This window comes from Nelumbo nucifera, chromosome 1 (assembly GCF_055504915.1).
Source record: "Nelumbo nucifera cultivar China Antique chromosome 1, China Antique-T2T, whole genome shotgun sequence".
In the NCBI taxonomy this organism is placed as follows: Eukaryota; Viridiplantae; Streptophyta; class Magnoliopsida; order Proteales; family Nelumbonaceae; genus Nelumbo; species Nelumbo nucifera.
The window spans coordinates 127227144-127247242 of NC_142649.1; the positions used below are offsets into that span (position 1 = coordinate 127227144).

General features: G+C 40.5%; 1 protein-coding gene across 2 annotated transcripts in view; it reads right to left on the minus strand.

Moving 5' to 3' along the window:
- The window catches only part of LOC104613110 (SCY1-like protein 2 A), a 107313-nt gene that overhangs the window by 20408 nt on the left and 66806 nt on the right, over window positions 1-20099 (minus strand). For both annotated transcript variants that reach the window (XM_010280807.3, XM_010280808.3), the window contains exons 6-9: window positions 19338-19399; window positions 19111-19197; window positions 7397-7483; window positions 892-1005 (exon numbers count right to left, since the gene is read on the minus strand). In XM_010280807.3, the coding sequence (XP_010279109.2) occupies window positions 892-1005; window positions 7397-7483; window positions 19111-19197; window positions 19338-19399 (350 nt within the window). The remainder of the gene's footprint in view (window positions 1-891; window positions 1006-7396; window positions 7484-19110; window positions 19198-19337; window positions 19400-20099) is intronic.

The window sequence follows — 20099 nt, forward strand, 5'->3', positions numbered from 1 at the left end:
CTCCTTATAACAACAAATCTTCTTCCTTCTACCTCTTTCGACTTTTTCCATTCCCTTTCCCAGTTCAAACACAAGGCTTCATCAAAAAAACTCTTGAACCAAGTGATAGCTTCTCTATCCACAAGAAACACCATTACTATCTTCAATTCCTTAATCTTTCAGAGATGCCTTCCCCCCAACTCTGAAATCTTCAAATAGAAAAATCTTTGCCTCAATCTTCACTAGCTTCTTCCACTGAGTTATCATAGAGAGGTTGCTCACTCTTCCTCTTTCTCTTTCCATTCCTCTTCCAAATATTGTGCATACTGCCTCCCTCTCCTTGACTGCTACTTCTCCTATGCCTATCCCATTATTAGTAGAAACTGTTGAGGATGAAAGGGCTATTGGACCTATAGCCTTCATGATTGTCCATTTTCAAGCTTCACTCTTTAACAAGAAAATGCATCTAATTTATAGATAGAATCTCACCCCTATCAAAAATCTGAATTTTGGTTAAGTTTCAGATACAACTGTTCATTTCTGATCATTAAACTAGGTGCACCTTTTAAGACACTAATTATATGAATTATGTCTATGCCATTTTCAAATTTCTTTGTTTATCGAGGAGTTCTAATAATTGCAGTATACGACACTTGGGAATCAACTTAAATGCTAATAACTGATATGTGATAAATGCATATAACAGTTGAGATGTCAAGCCTATAATTGTAAATTTCAAAATAAGCAGCTAGACATTTAATAACAATGTACAGGGACTCCAGATTAGACAACTGGGCTCTGACACAAATTTCTTATTTATAAACATAAGGAAAAAAGAATAGAACTCTGATAATAAACTTTGTGAGTAATTTCATTAACAGATGCCACAGGTACTCCCATAAATTACATTACCTTGTTTATAATGAGTTCGGCATGCTTGACAAGAAGCAATAGTGTCTCGCCTGCAGCAGCACTCAAAACAGGAACTAGAGCTGGCAATGTTGATAGATCAAAATCATTTTTATCCTACAATTGGACAGAGAATGCCAAAGGCATCATTCAGTGATCTCCAATGAAAAAACACCAGATTTATCCATGAGTAACAGAGGTCAAATATAGCAGCCATACAACCCACTCCATGAATTTTAGTCAACACATAGAGATCCATGAAATATCCCAGGGTGATATTTCCAGCAATACCAACATTTCAGCCCTTTCCAATTACCAATTATTTAATTAAAACAGGCATACTAAAAATGTCTCAGCAATATAAAGCAATTGGTGGGGCCAAAGGATGAGGAAAAGGAAGCCAAACCCATTTCATCTTCTAGGCCTTTGGTCTTTAAATGGCTCTCATGATAGACCAAGAATTAGATTTTTCAATTTTTCATAGGTCTGTGAACTAGGTCCAAATCTAAGGGCCAGCAAATATACACCAGCAAACCTAAATCTAATAAATCGTTGAGTTGAACTCAAAGACCAAAAGTAGAGCCTGTTTCATGAAGCTTAAGTTGTCGACTCGTATGGACCCATGTGATATGTAGTGGATTCAAACCCAATAAAATCATCTCAAGATTCTCATAATCAAATCTTTTCAAGATTTGAATGAATCCTTAAAATTTGCTAGATATTTTCAGAATTTTCAAGACAAAACATCTTTATTTTTTTTTTAATAAAGTTAACTAATTTTATTAATGAAAGGAGAGGTACACAAGAGGGTGTACAAGTACAAAAGAAAGGCCGGACCCCTAAGAACTACACAGGAGGACAGGAATCACAGTACAATGACTCTAGAATAACTCCTAATTTTGCTAGACCATCTGCAATTGCATTTAGCTCCCTTGGGATCCAGGTTAGAGAAACATTCGTATGAGCCAGGAGGTCCCTTGCCTCTGATAGGAAGTGACTAAGTCTCCAAGGTCCAGCTTCCTGTTGATCCAACCATCTCATAGTGTTGGCTGAGTCACCTTCAATTGAGAAGCTTTGAATGCCCAGTTTGCTGACTAGGCGAATCCCTGTTAGAGCTGCTAACACTTCTGCCTTTGTGGAGTTCGCTATCCCAATCGGACCACTAAAAGCCCAGCAGGTGTGGCCATTCTCATCTCTTAGAATTCCTCCTATTGCCAGCGGCTCCAGGGTTACCATAAGCACTTCCATCAAAGCTAAGAGTCCAGAATCCTACCCTTCTAACTGAGGGAGCTCTGGGAGGGGGTGGGGTGGGAGGGGAGTACACCAGGAAGTTATATACGTTTCTGCTGAGATCGTTGAAACTAACTCCTGTGAACTCCTCTGAACTAGAGGCCCACAAGTTGCAATTGAGTGATGTGGTTGATCAGCCCATCCTTAGATTTTGACCTATTTTCAAACAGCCGATTGTTTCTTTCCTCCCAAATTCCCCAAAGAACAGCATGCAGTATTATCAGCCAATAGGTCTTACCTCTCTTGCTCAAGCCTCTTCCTTGCCACTGAGAAATCAGGTCCTGAAGATGATTAGGAGCCGCCCAACTGAAGCCAACTAAATGAAGAAAGAAGTTCCAGATGCTGCTTGCTACCTGGCAATGTATGAAGAGATGGTCTGTTGTCTCTCCTTCACGTAGGCAAAGGGTACAGGCGTGAGGGGAGATAATAAAGCCTTCCAAAATTTTTCTTCTGCAGTAACTCACAAGTGTTCACTCGCTGCAGGCAAGCCTCCCAAACAAAGAAACTCACTCTTGAGGGTATAAACTTGCACCAGATCTTCTTGTAAGGAAAGTCGCTGTCTCAGAAACCTGCAACCAGAGCTTTGAAGAAAGACTTGGACGAGAACTCACCTACAGGGTGGGGTTTCCACACTCGGGAATCTTGGGAATTTGGGGAGATGTAGGCTTCACTAGCTCACTGATCTCCAGATCCCTTAAGGGTCTTCTGAAGTTCAAGTTTAGGTTTCTTTCATTGCTGGCAAGGGGAAGGCACTGGGAGATGGTTGCGCCCTTATTTAGAGTAAGGTTATAGAGCCTGGGATACAGATCTGGTAATGTGGAGTTGCTCCACCACAAATCCGTCCAGAATTTTATTCTAGTACCGTTACCCACCTTGTATCTAATGAAAGAAATAAAGAGGTTGTGAATAGCAGAAATACCTTTCCAGGGATTTGAGAAAGCTGATCGGTTTGAGCGGAGATTGCAATCCCAATCGTTTACATTTAACCCGTACTTGCTGGTGATGATAGTTGCCCAAAGAGAATTTGATTCTGTGGGGAATCTCCACAGTCATTTTCCAAGAAGGGCAATGTTTTTCTCTTTTAGATGCCTAATTCCTAATCCTCCAGCCTCTTTTGGTTTACAGACCTGATTCCAATTCACTAGGTGCCCCTTTTTTACACCTCCACCTTCCCAAAGGAAATCTCTTTGGATTTTTTCAATCTGTGATCTGACTTTTGCAGGGATCTGAAATACTATAGGAAATATACAGGCATGTTTGCAAGGGAGGCCTTAATAAGTGTAATTCTACCCCCTTTTGATAGGTAGCAGCTTTTCCAAGTAGCTAACTTCTTTTCGCACTTTTCCACCACAGGCTCCCAAAAGCTTGAATTTTTTGGATTCCCTCCTAGTGGCATGCCCAAATAGGAAAGGGGGAGATTTTCCACTCTACAATTCAGAATTTCCTTGAAATTTTCCATCAGGGACCCTTCAATCTGGTTTATTGCTGCTAGGCTACTCTTTGTGTAATTTACCTTCAGCCCCGATACTAATTCAAAACACTGAAGCACTCTTTTCACATTTGAGATGTTCTCCGGATTGGCTTCCAGGAATAAGATGACATCATCAGCAAAGAGGAGGTGGAAGACATTTATGGCATCTCTTCCTACCTCAAAACCTTTGATCAAATTAAGGTTTTTAGCTTTCTCCAAAAGCTGGCTGCAAACATCCATTACCATTGTAAAGAGGAACGGAGAGAGGGGGCAACCCTGCCGTAGACCCCTGCTGGCTTTAAAATAACCTTTAGGCTCTCCATTGATCATGATCGAGAACCAGGTAGAACTAATACAGCCTTTCATCCACTGCAGCCATTTTGTACCGAAGCCCTTCAAATATAGAATCTGGAGCAGGCAATCCCAATCAACTTTATCGTAAGCTTTTTCAATATCTTCTACAATTTAGGCTCTCCTTTGATCAAATTAAGGCCTTCTTTTCACTAGAAGGCCCTTCCTTCCACTCTTCCTTCTGTCTTCTACAATTTCATTTGCAATTAGGATGCTGTCTACAATTTGTCTTCCTCTCACAAAAGCAAACTGATTTTGGGAAACCAACTCTTTTAGAACCTCTCCGAGTCTTTTTGCCAACACCTTTGCCATTATTTTGTACACACTCCCTACAAGACTTATTGGCCTGTAGTCTTTTACTTCCAAGACACCAATTTTCTTTGGAATGAGGCATATAAAAGTGGAATTAACTCCTTTTTTGACCACCCCGTGGAGTGGAATTCTTTAAAGACCTCCAAAATATCCTCTCTTACTACTTCCCAACAGATCTGGAAGAAGAAGATCGGGAAACCATCGGGCCCAAGTGCTCTATCTCCATCCATATCAAAGACTGCTTCTCTTATTTCTTGATCTTCAAATTCCCTTTCAAGCCAAATTCTCTTGTCTTCTGCTAGAGTCGGCCCTTCCCAGTTTCTTAAATTAAAACTCCTAGCCCTTTCCTTGGAGTAAAGAGATTTGAAATGGTTTAGAAAAGTCTCAGTGATCTCTTCTGCTTCTTCCACTTCCCTCTGGTCCACCTTAATTTTTGAGATGAGATTCTTTCTGCACCTACCCGATGCATAGCTGTGGAAGAATTTTGTAATGTTGTCTCCTTCCTTTAACCTACATAAACCTACATAAACTCTTCTAAGCATTGACTGAGTGAATGAAGAGTTTTCTCTGCTGTGTGTTTAGTGCCAACTTCAAAACTCTGAAGATACTGACTCCATCTCTAGGTGCTGGCTCCTAGAGAAACCTAGTGGTGCTGACGCCATTAGGACATATCTCTAGTTTATATGGCACTTTATTTCTTGACTGAATATTAGTTTAGTGAATCTTTGTAATTGTTTTGAGAGTTGTTTTTCTCTTTCATCCTTTGTGAATCATCCAAAGTCTTATTTCTTTTCTTAATTTTTTTTTGGCATTTCTTTTTACTACTACTACTACTACTACACATTTTCTTTTATTCTTTTCCTATAACAAAAATAAGGGTTCAGCCCCTATATTTTTTGAATTTTCTTTTCCTCTTCTTTTTCTTCTCATGAATATGTTGATTTTCTTTACTTTAACATGAACTCTATACTTTTCTTGTGAAAATTATGAATAATTCTTAAGGAAATATGGTTATGGTACCTAGGGAGCTACCCTAGGATCTATGTTTTCTACATAAAAAAATCCTTCGCCTAGGCGACAAGGCGCCCCCTTGTCGCCTACCTTGTCGCCTATCCTCACCTTAGCACCTTGAAAACTATGGGGTTACCCTGACTACTCCCATCAAAGTTCATCTTCACACTTCCTTCCAGCTTGATATTCGTTAACATGTTCTGGGCATAGTTGTCAAGGCACCTAGGCAAGCCTAGGTGACCACAGGACACTCAGTCGCCTAGGTGCCTAGGTGATGGAATTTGAAAGTATAAAATAAATATCCCTAACCCTCTTAAGCTACTTTATTAGTTTTTTATACTAACCAACACACTGGTATGCTAGCTATTAGCAATAAAATCATTCAACTAAAACATAAAATGCCATCATATATATACATCATACCTGTTTCTGGCCAACAAAAACAGGGGAGTGCAGATAAGAAAAGAGACAAAAATAAGGGGGCAGAGTCCCTGTTTCGTTCCCAAAATAAGTTGTCCAAGAGGACAACTTGGACTGTGTTTAAGGGGGCGGAGACCTTGTTTCAGGCTTAAAAAATGAAGAATTCAACGAAAAAAAGAGAGAAAAAATGGACAGAGCCCCCGTTTCGTTCAAAAAAATGCATTATTAAAAAATAGTATAAAAAATACAGGAAAGTTTTAAAAAGTTGGGGCACAGCCCCTGTTAAGAAGAAGGGAGCAGAGCCCCTGTTTCGTTCCTAAAAGTGTTTAAAAAAAAAAGTAAGAAGTAAAATAAAGGAGTACCAATGTGATTTTAGGAAGGAGGAGGAGCCCCTGTTTCATCCCAAAACTTACCTGGAGGTCTTGGACGACTTAGATTGAACAATGGAAACTCAGTCCTCGGTTTCTCTTCTCAGCTCTTGGTTCAGAACTCAAACCCAAAGAAACTTTCGTAACTTTAATATAAAAGACAATTACTTTAATAAAAAATGGTAAAATACAACAGGGTGTATTCTAATAAAATAAAACCAAACAATAAAATGATATAATACATATGCGCATTCAAAAAAATAATATAATATGTATATGGGTGAGCGCCTAAAACGAAAAGCACCTTGGCATTGGGCGAGGCAACCTCTAAAAATCACCTAGTCGCCTTGACACAATGGTTCTGGGATTTGTTTTATTTTTATATTTTATTGTTATTGGAATTTGGCCCATAACCTTTTCTTAATGTTTCCAGCAGCCAACTTACCAAGGGTATGATGGTCATTGTATGTATTTTATTTCTTAAGTATAAATTATAAGAGATGGGGCAGTCAGAACACTTTTAGCAGCCCCTTTTCTTCCTTTTCTTTCTCTTCTCTTCTCTCTTCTCTCCATCTTTCTCTTGCTTCCTCTTCTTTTCTTGATTTTTCCGGCAGGTTTCCCTTCATTTTTCAGTCAACAGATCTGCTACTATATTAATCCTTCTCAACCAATTTTTCCCTCCTACTTTATCCTTATTTTGCACCCTTAGACTGTTTTGCTTGCAACAACTTATTGTTGCAAATTTCAGCATTAAAAAGCATATCCTAACCTAACCATCAGCCCCTGTGTTCCCTTAGATATTCATAGAAACCTCACCTTTTGGTTTCACAACTTTTAAACATTCTTCTACTGATCTGAAATCGGATTAAAGAAAAACCATAGTAAATGGGCCTCACATATTATCATGGTTACCAAATAACACGGGGATTCTTGTGAACTTTACCATTTTCACAGGTTTTGTAGTCTGTTCCTCCATTAGATTTTTTTATGAGTAACTAAGCAAACTTTATTAATTATCATGTGAAGAGAGATAAAGTAATAGCTTCCCACAATAATGGCAACCCCAACTGCACCCTTTTTCCTATACAAGCATTTAAACATGCTTTAAAAGGATTTTCATAGGCTATTTCACCATATTGATCCATCTTGAAAGAAGCCTGATATACAAGTGATACAGGAGGTGGGGGACGGGATTCTGAGAAATGCTAATGGCTATTTTGAGAATGCTAAAACCAAGTGCTATGCACTTTGCATTCTAAAATACAAGGATGGAGTAAAAGTGTACCTGGGACTCGGCTATTGTGAGAACCATGGGCAAAATCATTTGTTGCATAACCAAATTCCGGAGCTCTGCACAAAGAGGTGGAAGTACCTGCATGCATCATAACAATGACATACACAATTATTCAGGTTGTTATCAAGTTCATGTGTCTGAAGCAACATAGGACAAGAAAACTGCAAAATTTAGATACTACAAAGAAACTAGACAATTAAACACTTGCTTCATACAATCCTATGGAGGACGCACGGACTCAAAATATGGAATGATCCAAAAGCAATTGGACAATTAAATGCTTCAAAAAAGTAAGGAAGCTATTATTGAATGTCTTACAGTGAAGATTGCACATTGGGTAAAAACATTGGATTTGTTTTCAGATTTCACCATGGATGATTTCCTCAGAAATTGGGGTGCAATTGCAACTTCTTCTAAGAAACCTAAACTGAAAAGGGAATGGTAACAACCAGGTAGGGGATGGAGGAAGTTGAACTTTGATGGGAGCAGTGTGGGAAACCCAGGTCTTTCTGGGATAGGGGGAGTAATAGAGACAAAAATGGACTATACTTGCGTTGTACTCAGGTCCAATAGGTGAAGGAGATTCCACCAGGGTGGAACTAAAGGCAGCAGTGATTGGGGTGCAAAAGGCAAAGGAAATGGGGCTTGATAGATTGGTCATTTAAGTAGATTCAAAAGTGATTATAAGCTGGATTTCAAAGAGCGCTTAAGCAAACTGGAACTACAGGAATGAAATTAGATACTTCGATTGGATTTCTAGAGACATGCAGTTGGAAATACAACGGGTACAAAGGTCAGCCAACAGTTTGGCTGATGGGTTAACTAAACAAGGGGTTACTAGACAACAATTGTATTGGGCTCAATTGTAATAAACAATATTTTGGGGTGAGATAGCTGAGACTATGTTCATTTCTTCTAACTGATTTGTAATCTTACAACATCTTGTTTTACTTGCTTCTTTTTTAACTAATGAATTCTGGTTTTCTGTTGCCGATCCAAAAAAAACAACTAAATGCTTCAAAAAAACTAAACAATTTAGTCACTCACTTCAAGCAAAACCTATGGACAATACACTGTTGTTAGAATAGTTATGAGAGTTATTTCTGCTATTAGAGTCATCTCAGCTGTTAGTTCTAGGATGCTGTCAGCTTGTTTCTTGCATTTTCTTATTGTCTTTTTATTAGGATGTGTCACCAGGGGCAAGTATGTAATTTCTGCCTTCTATTTTAATCTCATTATTATAAATAGAAAGCTGGGCACCTTTGTCTCTTCTCTCTTCTCTCTTCTCTCTACTCTCTACTCTCTACTCTCTTCTCCTCTTGCTCTCTCCTTTCTAGAAGAAAACATACACAAGCCCAAAGTATAGAATTCTACTGCTTATAGTAGTTTATATTTTCTATTTCACAATAGAAAGATGGGCGCCTTTTTCTCTTCTCCTTCCCTTCTCTCTTCTCTCTTCTCCTCTTCTTCTCTCCTTTCTAGAAGAAAACATACACAAGCCCAAAGTATAGAATTCTACTGCTTATAATAGTTTATATTTTCTATTTCACAATATTACTCTGCCCTACCACATATAGTTATAGAATTCTAATGATATTCTACCTTCTATTTTACAATATTTTACCCTTCCGTCTCACATCTGGTTAAACTTCATACGAAAGTAGAGAATTTCATTATGAGACACCAACAGAACAATGGTAGAATGGGGCTTCATGAAAAATGTGGTTTAAGACTCAAATCTCAATGAACACATATAAGCAAAGAGAGAAGAGGAAAGGGAATGCAGTAGAGGAAGCAAATGAACCAATTGAGAAACACTATGACCATAACCTACTTCTGCCAAACACAAAAGGAAACATATTAAGGAGGGAAGTAGAGGTGTAAATGGGGCCATGCCGCCCGCAACCCGGCACGATGGCACGCGGGTCGTGCCAGGCCCGACACAATGGTCCATGTCGTCCGCAGGCCAGGCCGGCACGGCACGACCAAGCGGGCCATGCCGCCCACGGCCCGCGTGCCGACACGGCCCAACATGGGCCATATATACTATTTATATATATTTTATATATATTTATATATATAATATATAATACATTATATAAATTATAATTACATAATAATATATAGTATATAATATATTTATAAAATAAACGGTTGTTTTCAATTTTATTAAACTAATTTATTTAATTATTGTATATATAAGCAATTATATACATCAAAAATCATATAAAATTAAAATTTTACGTTTTTATTTCAATTTTTTAAATAAATAGGCAAAAAATAGCTTTGGCCCGATCCATGGCCCTGCTTGGGCCAAGGCTTGGCCCACGGGCCAGCCCGGCCCGCGGCATGGCACGGGTCCACACGAGCTTGGGCCTTGCTGGGCCGACCCCCAAACTTTTCACTGGGGAGGGCGGCATGGCCCGTGACGTCCCGTGGACCCGGCGCAACACACTTTACACCTCTCGAGGGAAGAGGATCCATGAGGGGCAACTATTACAAGAGAAATGTTATCGATGGGGGCTCAAGGCAGGAAGAAACAGTTTCAGACACTACATTTGAGGAACTGAAGACCTTGATATAGAAGGAATTTGAGCAACAAGAGTTATTTTTCTTCTTATTTCCAAAGTGCTTCCTCGTTGGAATTTAGTTTCCTGTCATTCTTCAATGAACAACAAGCTTTCCACTCACTTCTTCATCTTCAGCCAACAAAGAGACCTTCATTTACTCTTAAAAGCCAAGCACTAGATCTGAAGTAGGACCCCTAACTGTCAATCCCAATGAAGACTCCACTATAATGGATCTCATTAAAACAAGGCAATGGACTTGGCAATATCATGGGAGAATCCTCATATGTCTGCTTCCAAGGTAAGTATAAAGGAGAGAGAGGATGAGGAAAGATCAGTGTTACTAGGGCTGAAGGGAGGGGCTAAAGAGGAGGCAACGCGGTAAGTTTGTAGTTTACTTGAGTACCAGCATTTGGCTGAAGGTGGAGTTTTGTTACATTTACAATGATGTTCACAGTGCATGGAGGGCAACTGCTAGAAGGGGTCACTTCAATATTTCCATTTCCCTTTTCCTCAGGATGGTTTATATCTGGTTCTCCATTTCATAGGGTAACTAGATGATTGTATACCTCTCAGAAATTGTTTCCAGTAAAGCTCTTTGATTGAGATAACAATGAAATGAGCCATTCTTTATGGAAATTGTCTTAAATTAAATCCAAATTTTGGGGATGATCCAATGTATGTATTCCAAATAAATGCTAGCAGCAAGGCTGAAGAGCTGGGTCCTTTTTTTTTTTTTTGATCAGCAAGAGCTGAGTTATTATTTTACAGCATAGATACAATCATTACTAAGCAAGGTGCCAACCAGCAGGTTGGTAATGTCTCCTGCTGGTCATAGTGGAGACCTTTTTTTATCAGAAACGGTAACTTTCATTAGAAAAATTAAGAGAATACACTGCATTTTGGTCATAGCGGAGACTTGGGATCAAATCCCGTCTGCACCTGGGTTGGGGGTTATGGGTTGGGGAATGGGCTACCCCCGTTGTGTAGCGCTTCAAAAGAAATAAAAAAAAAATCATTACTAATATAAATTAAGTGGTTGGAAAAACTGATAAGGGACTTCTTATGGGAACCTGGGGAAGAGAAAAAAGATCACTTGATTAGGTGGGAGGTGGTGAGTAGAAGCAAAAATGAAGGAGGCCTACGCTTAGGGAATGTGGTGAGTAAGAATGAAGCTCTTTTAGGTAAGTGACTTTGAAGGTGGCCCTTGGAGAGGGAGAGGTTGTGGCATGAAGTAGTGAAGAGTATCCATGGCTGTTCTGAATCAGGTTGGGACGCAGAGGTACCCCGAAGGGCTTCGCTCACACCACCTTGGAAGGCTATTTATGGCATTCTCCCAAAGTTCCTCAGATTTGTAAGGTATGACGCTTGTTCTGGAAACTCCATTCTTTTTTGGGAAGATATTTGGGTGAGCACTCAACCCCTAAAAGACTGCTTTCCCCCGGTTCGCCCTTTGGATTTAAACTGGAATTTTGGGTTTCAAAGAGGGTTAAGGGATGAAAAACTTCTTTGTGTTTCAGAGCTCTTGTTGCTTCTAGACTCGGTGTGCCTGGAACCCCCCTAACCTGGACAAAAGGGTTTGGTCTCTAACCTCGGTTGGCTCCTTCACTTGTGCTTCTTTCTTTAAAGCCCTCTGCTCCAATCCCTCCTCTCAGGTGTTCCCTGTTAAAGAGGTCTGGTCAAGGCCAATTCCTCCTAAAATAGCAGCGTTCTGTTGGGTAGCCTACTTGGGTAAGATCAATACGGTGGAAAACTTGCAAAAGAAGAAACCTTACTTGTGTTTGTCCCCAAATTGGTGCTTCTTGTGTAAAGTGAAGGGTGAGGACTGTAACCATTTACTGATATCGTGCTCTTTTGCTGCCAAATATTTGGAACTGGGTTGTTGCACTATTTGGGTGCAGGGGAACTTGCCTTCCAAAGTAAAGCTGTTGTTCATTCCGGCTGCCTTTGGGAGATCGACAAAAAGAGGGAAGCTAATGTGGAAATGTATCAAAGCCGCTACCTTGTGGACTTTACAGGAGGAGAGAAATGCTAGAATATTTCAAGAAAAGGAAAGAAGTCTTGCTGAAATTAAGGAATGCATAATGACAAGGACAGTCTCGTGGCTAAAATCTTCACACTTGTTGGCAGATTACTCCTTTGATGACTGTTAGAATAATGTTAAAATAACTTAGTTGCAGATGTTAGGGCCTGTTTGGCTAATTAAAGTGTTTTTTATTTCGTTTTTTATTTCTGTTATGTCTGTTATTGTACTCAGGGGCACAAGGGTCTTTTCCCTTGTTATTTCTGTCGCCCTATATATAGTAAAATAAAGACTGGCGCCGCCAGTACTGTTACATTGCAAAACCTTCTCTCTTCTCTCCTCTCTTCTCTTCTCTTCTTCTTCTCTTCTCTTCTCTTCTCTTCCTCTTATCTCTGGCCGGCCACACTGTCAAGATGGTATCAGAGCGGGAATGCTGATTAAAAGAGAGCAGATCGATCAACCCTACTGTCAAGAGAAGATCGATCAACCCAAAGAACAGATCGAACAGACTAGCAGAACAGAAATCTGATTCTAGACTACAAAATAGCTACAACTGGTACAGTTCTCCCTATTTTTCTCTTCTTTACCCTCCTTGGTCATGTGCCGAGTGAAAACCCTATGAATCTGGGGCGGCTGAATGCTGTCGAACCTGTGTAACCCCGGTTTTCTTGGATCGTGTGATCCTGTTCATGTGTTAAGACAACTGTAGGTCAAGGATGACCTGTCTTCTCAATGGTTTGAGTTGACTATAAGTAAGAAGGATCTCTCCTGCTGATTAGTGGCTGTTAGACATTCTGGAATTCTGGTAGGTGGGGACTGTTAAAACTATACAGGTCTGAAATCTGCCGAATATTACCTCAGTTTTTGTCCGGAATTTGGTACTGTTTGTGCTCAACCTGGTTGTTAAACCCAAGTGTGTGGGTGTGAACTGAGTGGAGCATTGTTTTGTGAAGTAAGGAGGGGTCCTAAGTCCGGTGTTTGGGACTGATTAACTGCTTAACCATGTCGACTGAGAATTCTGCTACTTCAGAGATCTCAGGGAGCCACAATGGAGTGAGTGGGGGAATGGATATGAGCTTTCCCATGGCTGTTATTCCCTTTGATGGTCTGAATTACCTTGAGTGGTCTAGAGGAATAAAACTCTACATCACTGCTAGGGGGAGAATAGGATACATCAATAGGAGAGTAAAGGAACCGAAGTATGGAAATGCTGAGCATGATAGGTGGAACCAAGAGAACAGTATGGTGATGTCTTGGCTCTTGGTTTCAATGCTGCCACAAGTAAGGAAGACTTTTATGTGGGCTGAAACTGCTTGTGAGATATGGGAACAAGCGAAGTTCACTTATTCAGAACAGAGACACTATGCCAAGATATATCAACTACAAGCTGAATCTTCTACTTGCAAGAAGGGGAAGAGGAGTCTCTCGATGTACTATTCTGATTTGACATCAATATGGAAAGAACTTGATCACTATCAGAAAGTGAATTGGAAGTGTGATGAAGATGCAAAGGCCTATAAGTCACTTGTACCACAGCAACGAGTGTTTGCCTTCCTCCTAGGGCTGAATCTGTCATATGAGTCCATCAGGGTACAGATCTTGGGTAGTAAAGACTTGCCATCAGTCCAAGAGGTGTATGCCTTGGTGCAGTCAGAAGAAAGCAGAAGAAGTGTGATGAATGGTGTAGAAGGGGAGTCAGTTGCCCTAGCTGTCCGGGGAAATTCAGATACAAATATCGGAGGTGGCTTTAAAAGGGGTGACACTCTGAAAAAATCTGAAGATAAAAGCAAGCTTTGGTGCACTCACTGCCAGAAGACACGACACACGAAAGATACATGCTGGGATCTCCATGGAAAACCTAAATGGGCACAGGATTTGGGTAAGAAGTCAGCACCGGATCAGGACAAGAAACCAGGCCAGCAGAATCAAAAAAGGTATAACTCAGCTAATATGGCATCGACAGATACTAGTCCTTCCGTAACTCAGGAGAGACATCCCGGTTCTGACCCTAAGGAAGATATTATCAACTCCTTCCGTGAACATTTGGAATTGTATGGTAGGACTCTCCGCCAAGTGGATTCTGGGCCTACTCCTACCTCATTTGCGTCTACATCATGTAATGCCACAGCCTTCCATGTGTCACCTCATACTACTAATTCTCCTTGGATTATTGACTCCGAAGCCTCAAATCACATGACCGGTAAGTCAAATTTGTTTCAGACATATAACATTCTCTCTTGGCGAGATAAGGTAAGACTGGTTGATGGTTCTTTTTCTACCATAGCTGGTTGAGGCACCATACCTCTCCCACTTGGCCTTACTCTTCCTAATGTCCTGCACGTTCCGAAAGTACCTATTAATTTGCTGTCCATTAGTAGTCTTACTCACTCTTTGAACTGCTCAGTCACTTTTTTTCCGTCTTCATGTGTGTTTCAGGATTTGACCTCGGGGAAGACGATTGGTAGAGGAAGCATGGTGGATGGTCTCTACGTGTTGGAGAATAATGCTGGTCTATTGGTGACTGAGTCCACAAGTTCGTCAAGTGAGAGTCAGGCCTATTTATGGCATAGTCGTTTAGGTCATCTTTCTTTTGAGTCGTTAAAAGTTATGTTCCCAAAGTTGTTTGAGTCCTTGTCAGTGAGTCAGTTACAGTGTCAAACTTGTCAGTTGAATAAGCATTGTAGAAGTTCTTTACCTTTACGAAATAAAAGATTTGAATGTCCATTTCATATTGTTTATTCTAATGTTTGGGGCCCTGTTACTCTACCTACTATGGCTGGCTATAAGTATTTTGTTACTTTGATTGATGATTATTCTCGATACACTTGGGTTTACCCTATGCGATCTCGAGATGAAGTGCCACAAATTGTGAAAGATTTTCAACGCATGGTGTTCACTCAGTTCCAAACGGAAATTCATATCTTCCAGTCGGACAATGCAAAGGAATATTTCCATAGTGATCTCACGAAGTTCTTTGCTTCGAGTAGGTCACTTCAGCGAAGCTCTTGTGCCAGGACACCCCAACAAAATGGTGTGGCTGAACGAAAAAACCATTGCCTTCTCGAAGTTTCTCGTGGCTTGCTGATTCATATGAATGTGCCAAAACAGTTCTGGATGGATGCAGTATTGTATATCATCAATCGCATGCCCTCCCGGCTACTAGAGTATAAGGCCCCACATCAGCTCTTGTTCCCTACATCCCCGCTGTCCACCATTCCGATGCGTGTTTTTGGGTGTCATTGTTTTGTCCACAACCTGTCACCTACTCGTGGTAAACTTGACCCTCAGGCTATTCCTTCTGTTTTTCTTGGTTACCTTTCATCTCAAAAGGGGTATCGTTGCTATGATCCCATTGCCCGCAAGTACTATGTTTCCATTGATGTCTCATTCTTTGAGAGTCAACCGTTCTCTCGGTTTCTCCTCAGAGGGAGAGTAGGGTTGAGGAGAAACAGGCGACGACTCAGATTCAACTACCTCCTTTACCCGATCCTCCTCCATTCCGGGTTTTTCATCGTCGCCATAAGAGCCAGCAGAGTTCAAGAGCCGTGGAGCCGGACACTATGCAACCAACATCACCGGATTCACCCGAGGCAGATCCGTCTCATCAGCCAGGTACACTTGCTCCCATTGCTCCTTTAAATGTTGATTCCCCTGTCACCAATGATCTTAATATTCCTATCGCTAAGAGAAAGGGTGTTAGATCTTGTACCACTAATCATCCTATCTCTAATTTTGTGTCCTATGAGCATGTTTCACCTTCGTACCGTGCCTTTCTCTCTTCTGTGGATAGTGTCCCCGTTCCTAAGACCGTGGCAGAAGCTTTGTCAAAACCTGAATGGACAGATGCAATGTAGGAAGAAATTGATGCCTTACACAAAAATGGTACTTGGAGTTGGTAGATCTTCCTGAAGGGAAGGAACCAGTGGGGTGCAAGTGGGTGTTCACAGTGAAACACAAAGTTGATGGAACTATTGAAAGGTACAAGGCTAGACTGGTAGCAAGAGGCTTCACACAAGTATATGGAGTGGACTATGCAGAGACTTTTGCTCCAGTAGCGAAGATGAACTCTATCCGGATTCTCCTTTCCTTGGCAGCAAATCTTGACTGGGATCTTCACCAATTGGACATCAAGAATGCCTTCTTGAATGGTGACTTGGAAGAGGAAGTGTACATGACCCAACCCCCAGGGTTCTGTGCCAAAGGCAGTGAACAAAAGGTATGCAGGTTAAAAAAATCCCTATATGGGTTGAAACAATCACCTCGGGCTTGGTTTAGTAAGTTCCATTTAGCAGTCCAACAGATGGGATTCAACCAATGTCAATCAGATCATACCCTGTTTGTGAAAAGAGGTGAAGGTAAAATTGCGGCTCTTATTGTGTATGTGGATGACATAGTGATCACAGGAAATTGGGAGGCTGAAATCCAGAGACTAAAAAAATTCTTAGCCACTAAATTTGAGGTGAAGGATCTAGGCCCCTTACGATACTTTCTTGGAAATGAAGTTGCCCGCTCTCACAAGGGCATCTTTATTCCCAACGGAAGTATGTACTAGATCTACTAGAAGATACAGGCAAGTTGGGGGTAAAACCATCTGATTCACCTATTGAACCTAGTCACCATCTGGGAGACGGTCAGGGAGAGTTTTTGAAAGATTTAAAGATGTTCCAGAAACTCGTGGGGAGACTTTTGTATTTGTCTATGACCAGGCCTGATATTGCCTATGCAGTGGGTGTCCTTAGTCAATTCATGCACAGCCCGAGGACAACTCACTTTGAGGCTGCAGAGAGGATCTTGAGATATCTCAAGAAGTTTCCTGGAGCTGGTTTGTTGTTCCAGAAACACAGTCACTTAAAAGTGGAAGTATATACTGATGCAGATTGGGCAGGAGCAGTCAATGACCGAAAGTCTACCAGTGGGTATTGTGCCTTTGTAGGAGGAAACCTTGTCACATGGAGAAGCAAAAAACAAAGTGTGGTGGCTAGATCCAGTGCTGAAGCAGAGTATAGAGCGATGGCTCATGGGGTTGCGGAAATCATGTGGATAAGAAATCTGTTAGGTGAACTGGGTTTCGCAGTAAGCAATCCTACGTCACTCTACTGTGACAATAAAGCTGCCATCAATATTGCTGCTAATCCAGTTCTGCATGACAGGACGAAACACATTGAAGTGGACAAGCATTTTATTACAGAGAAACTTGAAAGTGGATAAGTGTGTACACCATATGTCAACTCGGAAGAGCAACTTGTAGATATCTTCACCAAAGGTCTTCATCATGTGCGGCACAAAGATTTGTGTGACAAGTTGGGCATGATTGACATCTATGCTTCACCAAAGGTCTTCATCATGTGCGGCACAAAGATTTGTGTGACATGTTGGGCATGATTGACATCTATGCTCCAACTTGAGGGGGAGTGTTAGAATAATGTTAAAATAACTTAGTTGCAGATGTTAGGGCCTGTTTGGCTAATTAAAGTGTTTTTTTATTTCGTATTTTATTTCTGTTATGTCTGTTATTGTACTCAGGGGCACAAGGGTCTTTTCCCCTGTTATTTCTGTCACCCTATATATAGTAAAATAAAGACTGGCGCCGCCAGTACTGTTACATTGCAAAACCTTCTCTCTTCTCTTCTCTTCTCTTCCTCTAATCTCTGGCCGGCCACACTGTCAAGAATGACTTAAGGAGAAACTGGGCAGCAGTGGCTTCTACAGTCTTCACAAAGAACAAATCACAAGCTGAATGGGAATCCCCACCGGATGGAGTGGTAAAACTGAATTTTGATGGTAGCTGCCAAGGTAACCCAAGGCCATCTGGAATAGGAGGGATATTGAGAGACAAAGATAGCAACATGTTGTCTTTATTTTCAGGACCAGTGGGTGTTGGTGATTCTGTAAGGGCAGAGATACTAGCAGCGGTACAAGGTATACAGATGGCCAGTCAACTTGGAATGAATAATTTGATAGTAGAAGGGGATTCCAAGGTAGTAGTGGGCTGGTTGACAAGTCCAGAGACAGCTTGTTGGGGCTACAGGGATCTGTTAAAGAAAGTTAAATGGCTGACAAGGAATATGTCAGTCAGGTTTCAGTGGGTCAGCAGATCAGAAAATGTAATGGCTGATTCTTTGGCCAAGCAAGGGGTGTCAAGGGGAGATCTGTTTTGGGCCACTTTGTAACTGTGTTTCAGGCTTGTGTTTGTTTAGTGTTTATGACTCAGTCCTAGAGGGAGGTAACACCTTGTGCCTCTTCCTAGGCTGAATGTACTACTATTTTTTGAATTAATAAAACTACTCTCATTTATAAAAAAAAATATAAATTAATTAATGGATTTCTTCATATATTTAACACCATGCATTCTGGCTCGCCCCTAAATCAGCAAACTCAGTGGTGGACATTACGGGTGTCAATTGGACTGGATTTGGTCCAAACCTGATCCAGTCCAATGTGAATCCATTACAAATGGACAAGGTCCATTCCAGTCCAATGAATATTTTGGACCAGTCAATTCAATGTCTGGATCGTCCAATCTGTTCAAATTAGTTTTAATTTAGATTGGTTTCAACCCAAACCCAGTCCATTGACACCTATATTCGTATCTTATATCAATGGACCAAATATTTGTTCAATCCAACCTAATTCGATATAAATTCATTACAGAAGGACAAGGTCCAATCCAATCCGATAAATACTTTGGACAAGTATGTATGGATTGGTCCAATTCAATATGTCTTGTTGGTCCGTTCAATCCATCCAAATTGATTTTGGTTTGGATGGGGATCCAATCCAAAACCGTTCAATCTTGGCTAGGGAAAGGGTGAATGATGCAGTGATGTATGGTGGAGAAATTATCGAGGGATAGTAGCAGTGTAGCACATTGGAATAATACAAACAGGTGTTATATGAGGATGATCTGCTGACTGGTCATGGGGTAATAAATCAAAATCTTGTCCTATCATCATATATACTATTTCTTATTATCTTTTATGAATTAATAAATCTCTTTGTTCTGGTTATCAATCAAAATGTATATATGTAAGAGGGCTTAAGGAAACAAGTCCACCAATTAATTAAAACAAAAGCTACAGAAGGAAAGGCATGGATGGGAAAAGAAGAAGCTTGACCTTATACCGCAATACACGGGAATCAAAATCTTTCCACATATCTGACAATGCCTTCAGAAACTCAGTTTTTTGCATATTATCCCTTTCCTGCAAGCACACAAGCTTCTTACATTAAGACGTTCTACATCCAACTACCACTGTAAACTCCAATTTATTCAGGATGCACCAAACAAACTCTATCCCAGAAGCAAGTACAAATTAAGCTTTGAAAAAATTAAAATGCATACAAGCATGTGGTCCAAGAAACGAAGAGCACGCAACCTAGTGTCGTCCCGAAAAAATGGAGAACCTGCAAAGCAAAGAACATATCTTTGAAGCACACAACTGCCTATCAATTAAGTAAAATAAGAAGGAACAAGTATATAATTTGTTCTTGGCTACTGATAAACTGAGAAAGATTTTCAAATAATTAAGCATAGTTTTCAAAACCGCACCGGACCGGACGGTCAAACCGGAAAAACTGGGAGCCGGTCAGGTGACCAGTTCCGTTTTCCGCAATAACCGGATTTCCCCCCAAAACCATTGACTTTGGTCAGCGAACCGCTGAACCGGGCGGTTAACCGTTCGAACGGTTTTGACCGTTTTTTATTTTTTTGAATTTTTATTATTTTTTTTGTCAAAACGGGCCAAGCGTTCGGTTCGAAAGGTCGGACCGTTCGACCCGGTAACCGGACCCCTGACCGGTTCGGTTTTAAAAACCATGTAATTAAGAATATCATTACATGATATAGTGTTAAAAGATGACATGATATTATTCTACATAAAACCACATCATTCGTTAGGTACTCAAAATCATAAATATTGTAAATGTCGGGACAATTTCTTTCATTTTTGGTTTTTTGTCATCAAAATGCTGTATCCATGTGAAAGCCTGAAAAGATAATAAGTATAAAGCCCAAAACTAAATATGGTAAAACAACATCAGAGCTATCTAATACCCATAACCAGGTACATTGTACATATTTTGACATTTTGATGATAATGGATTG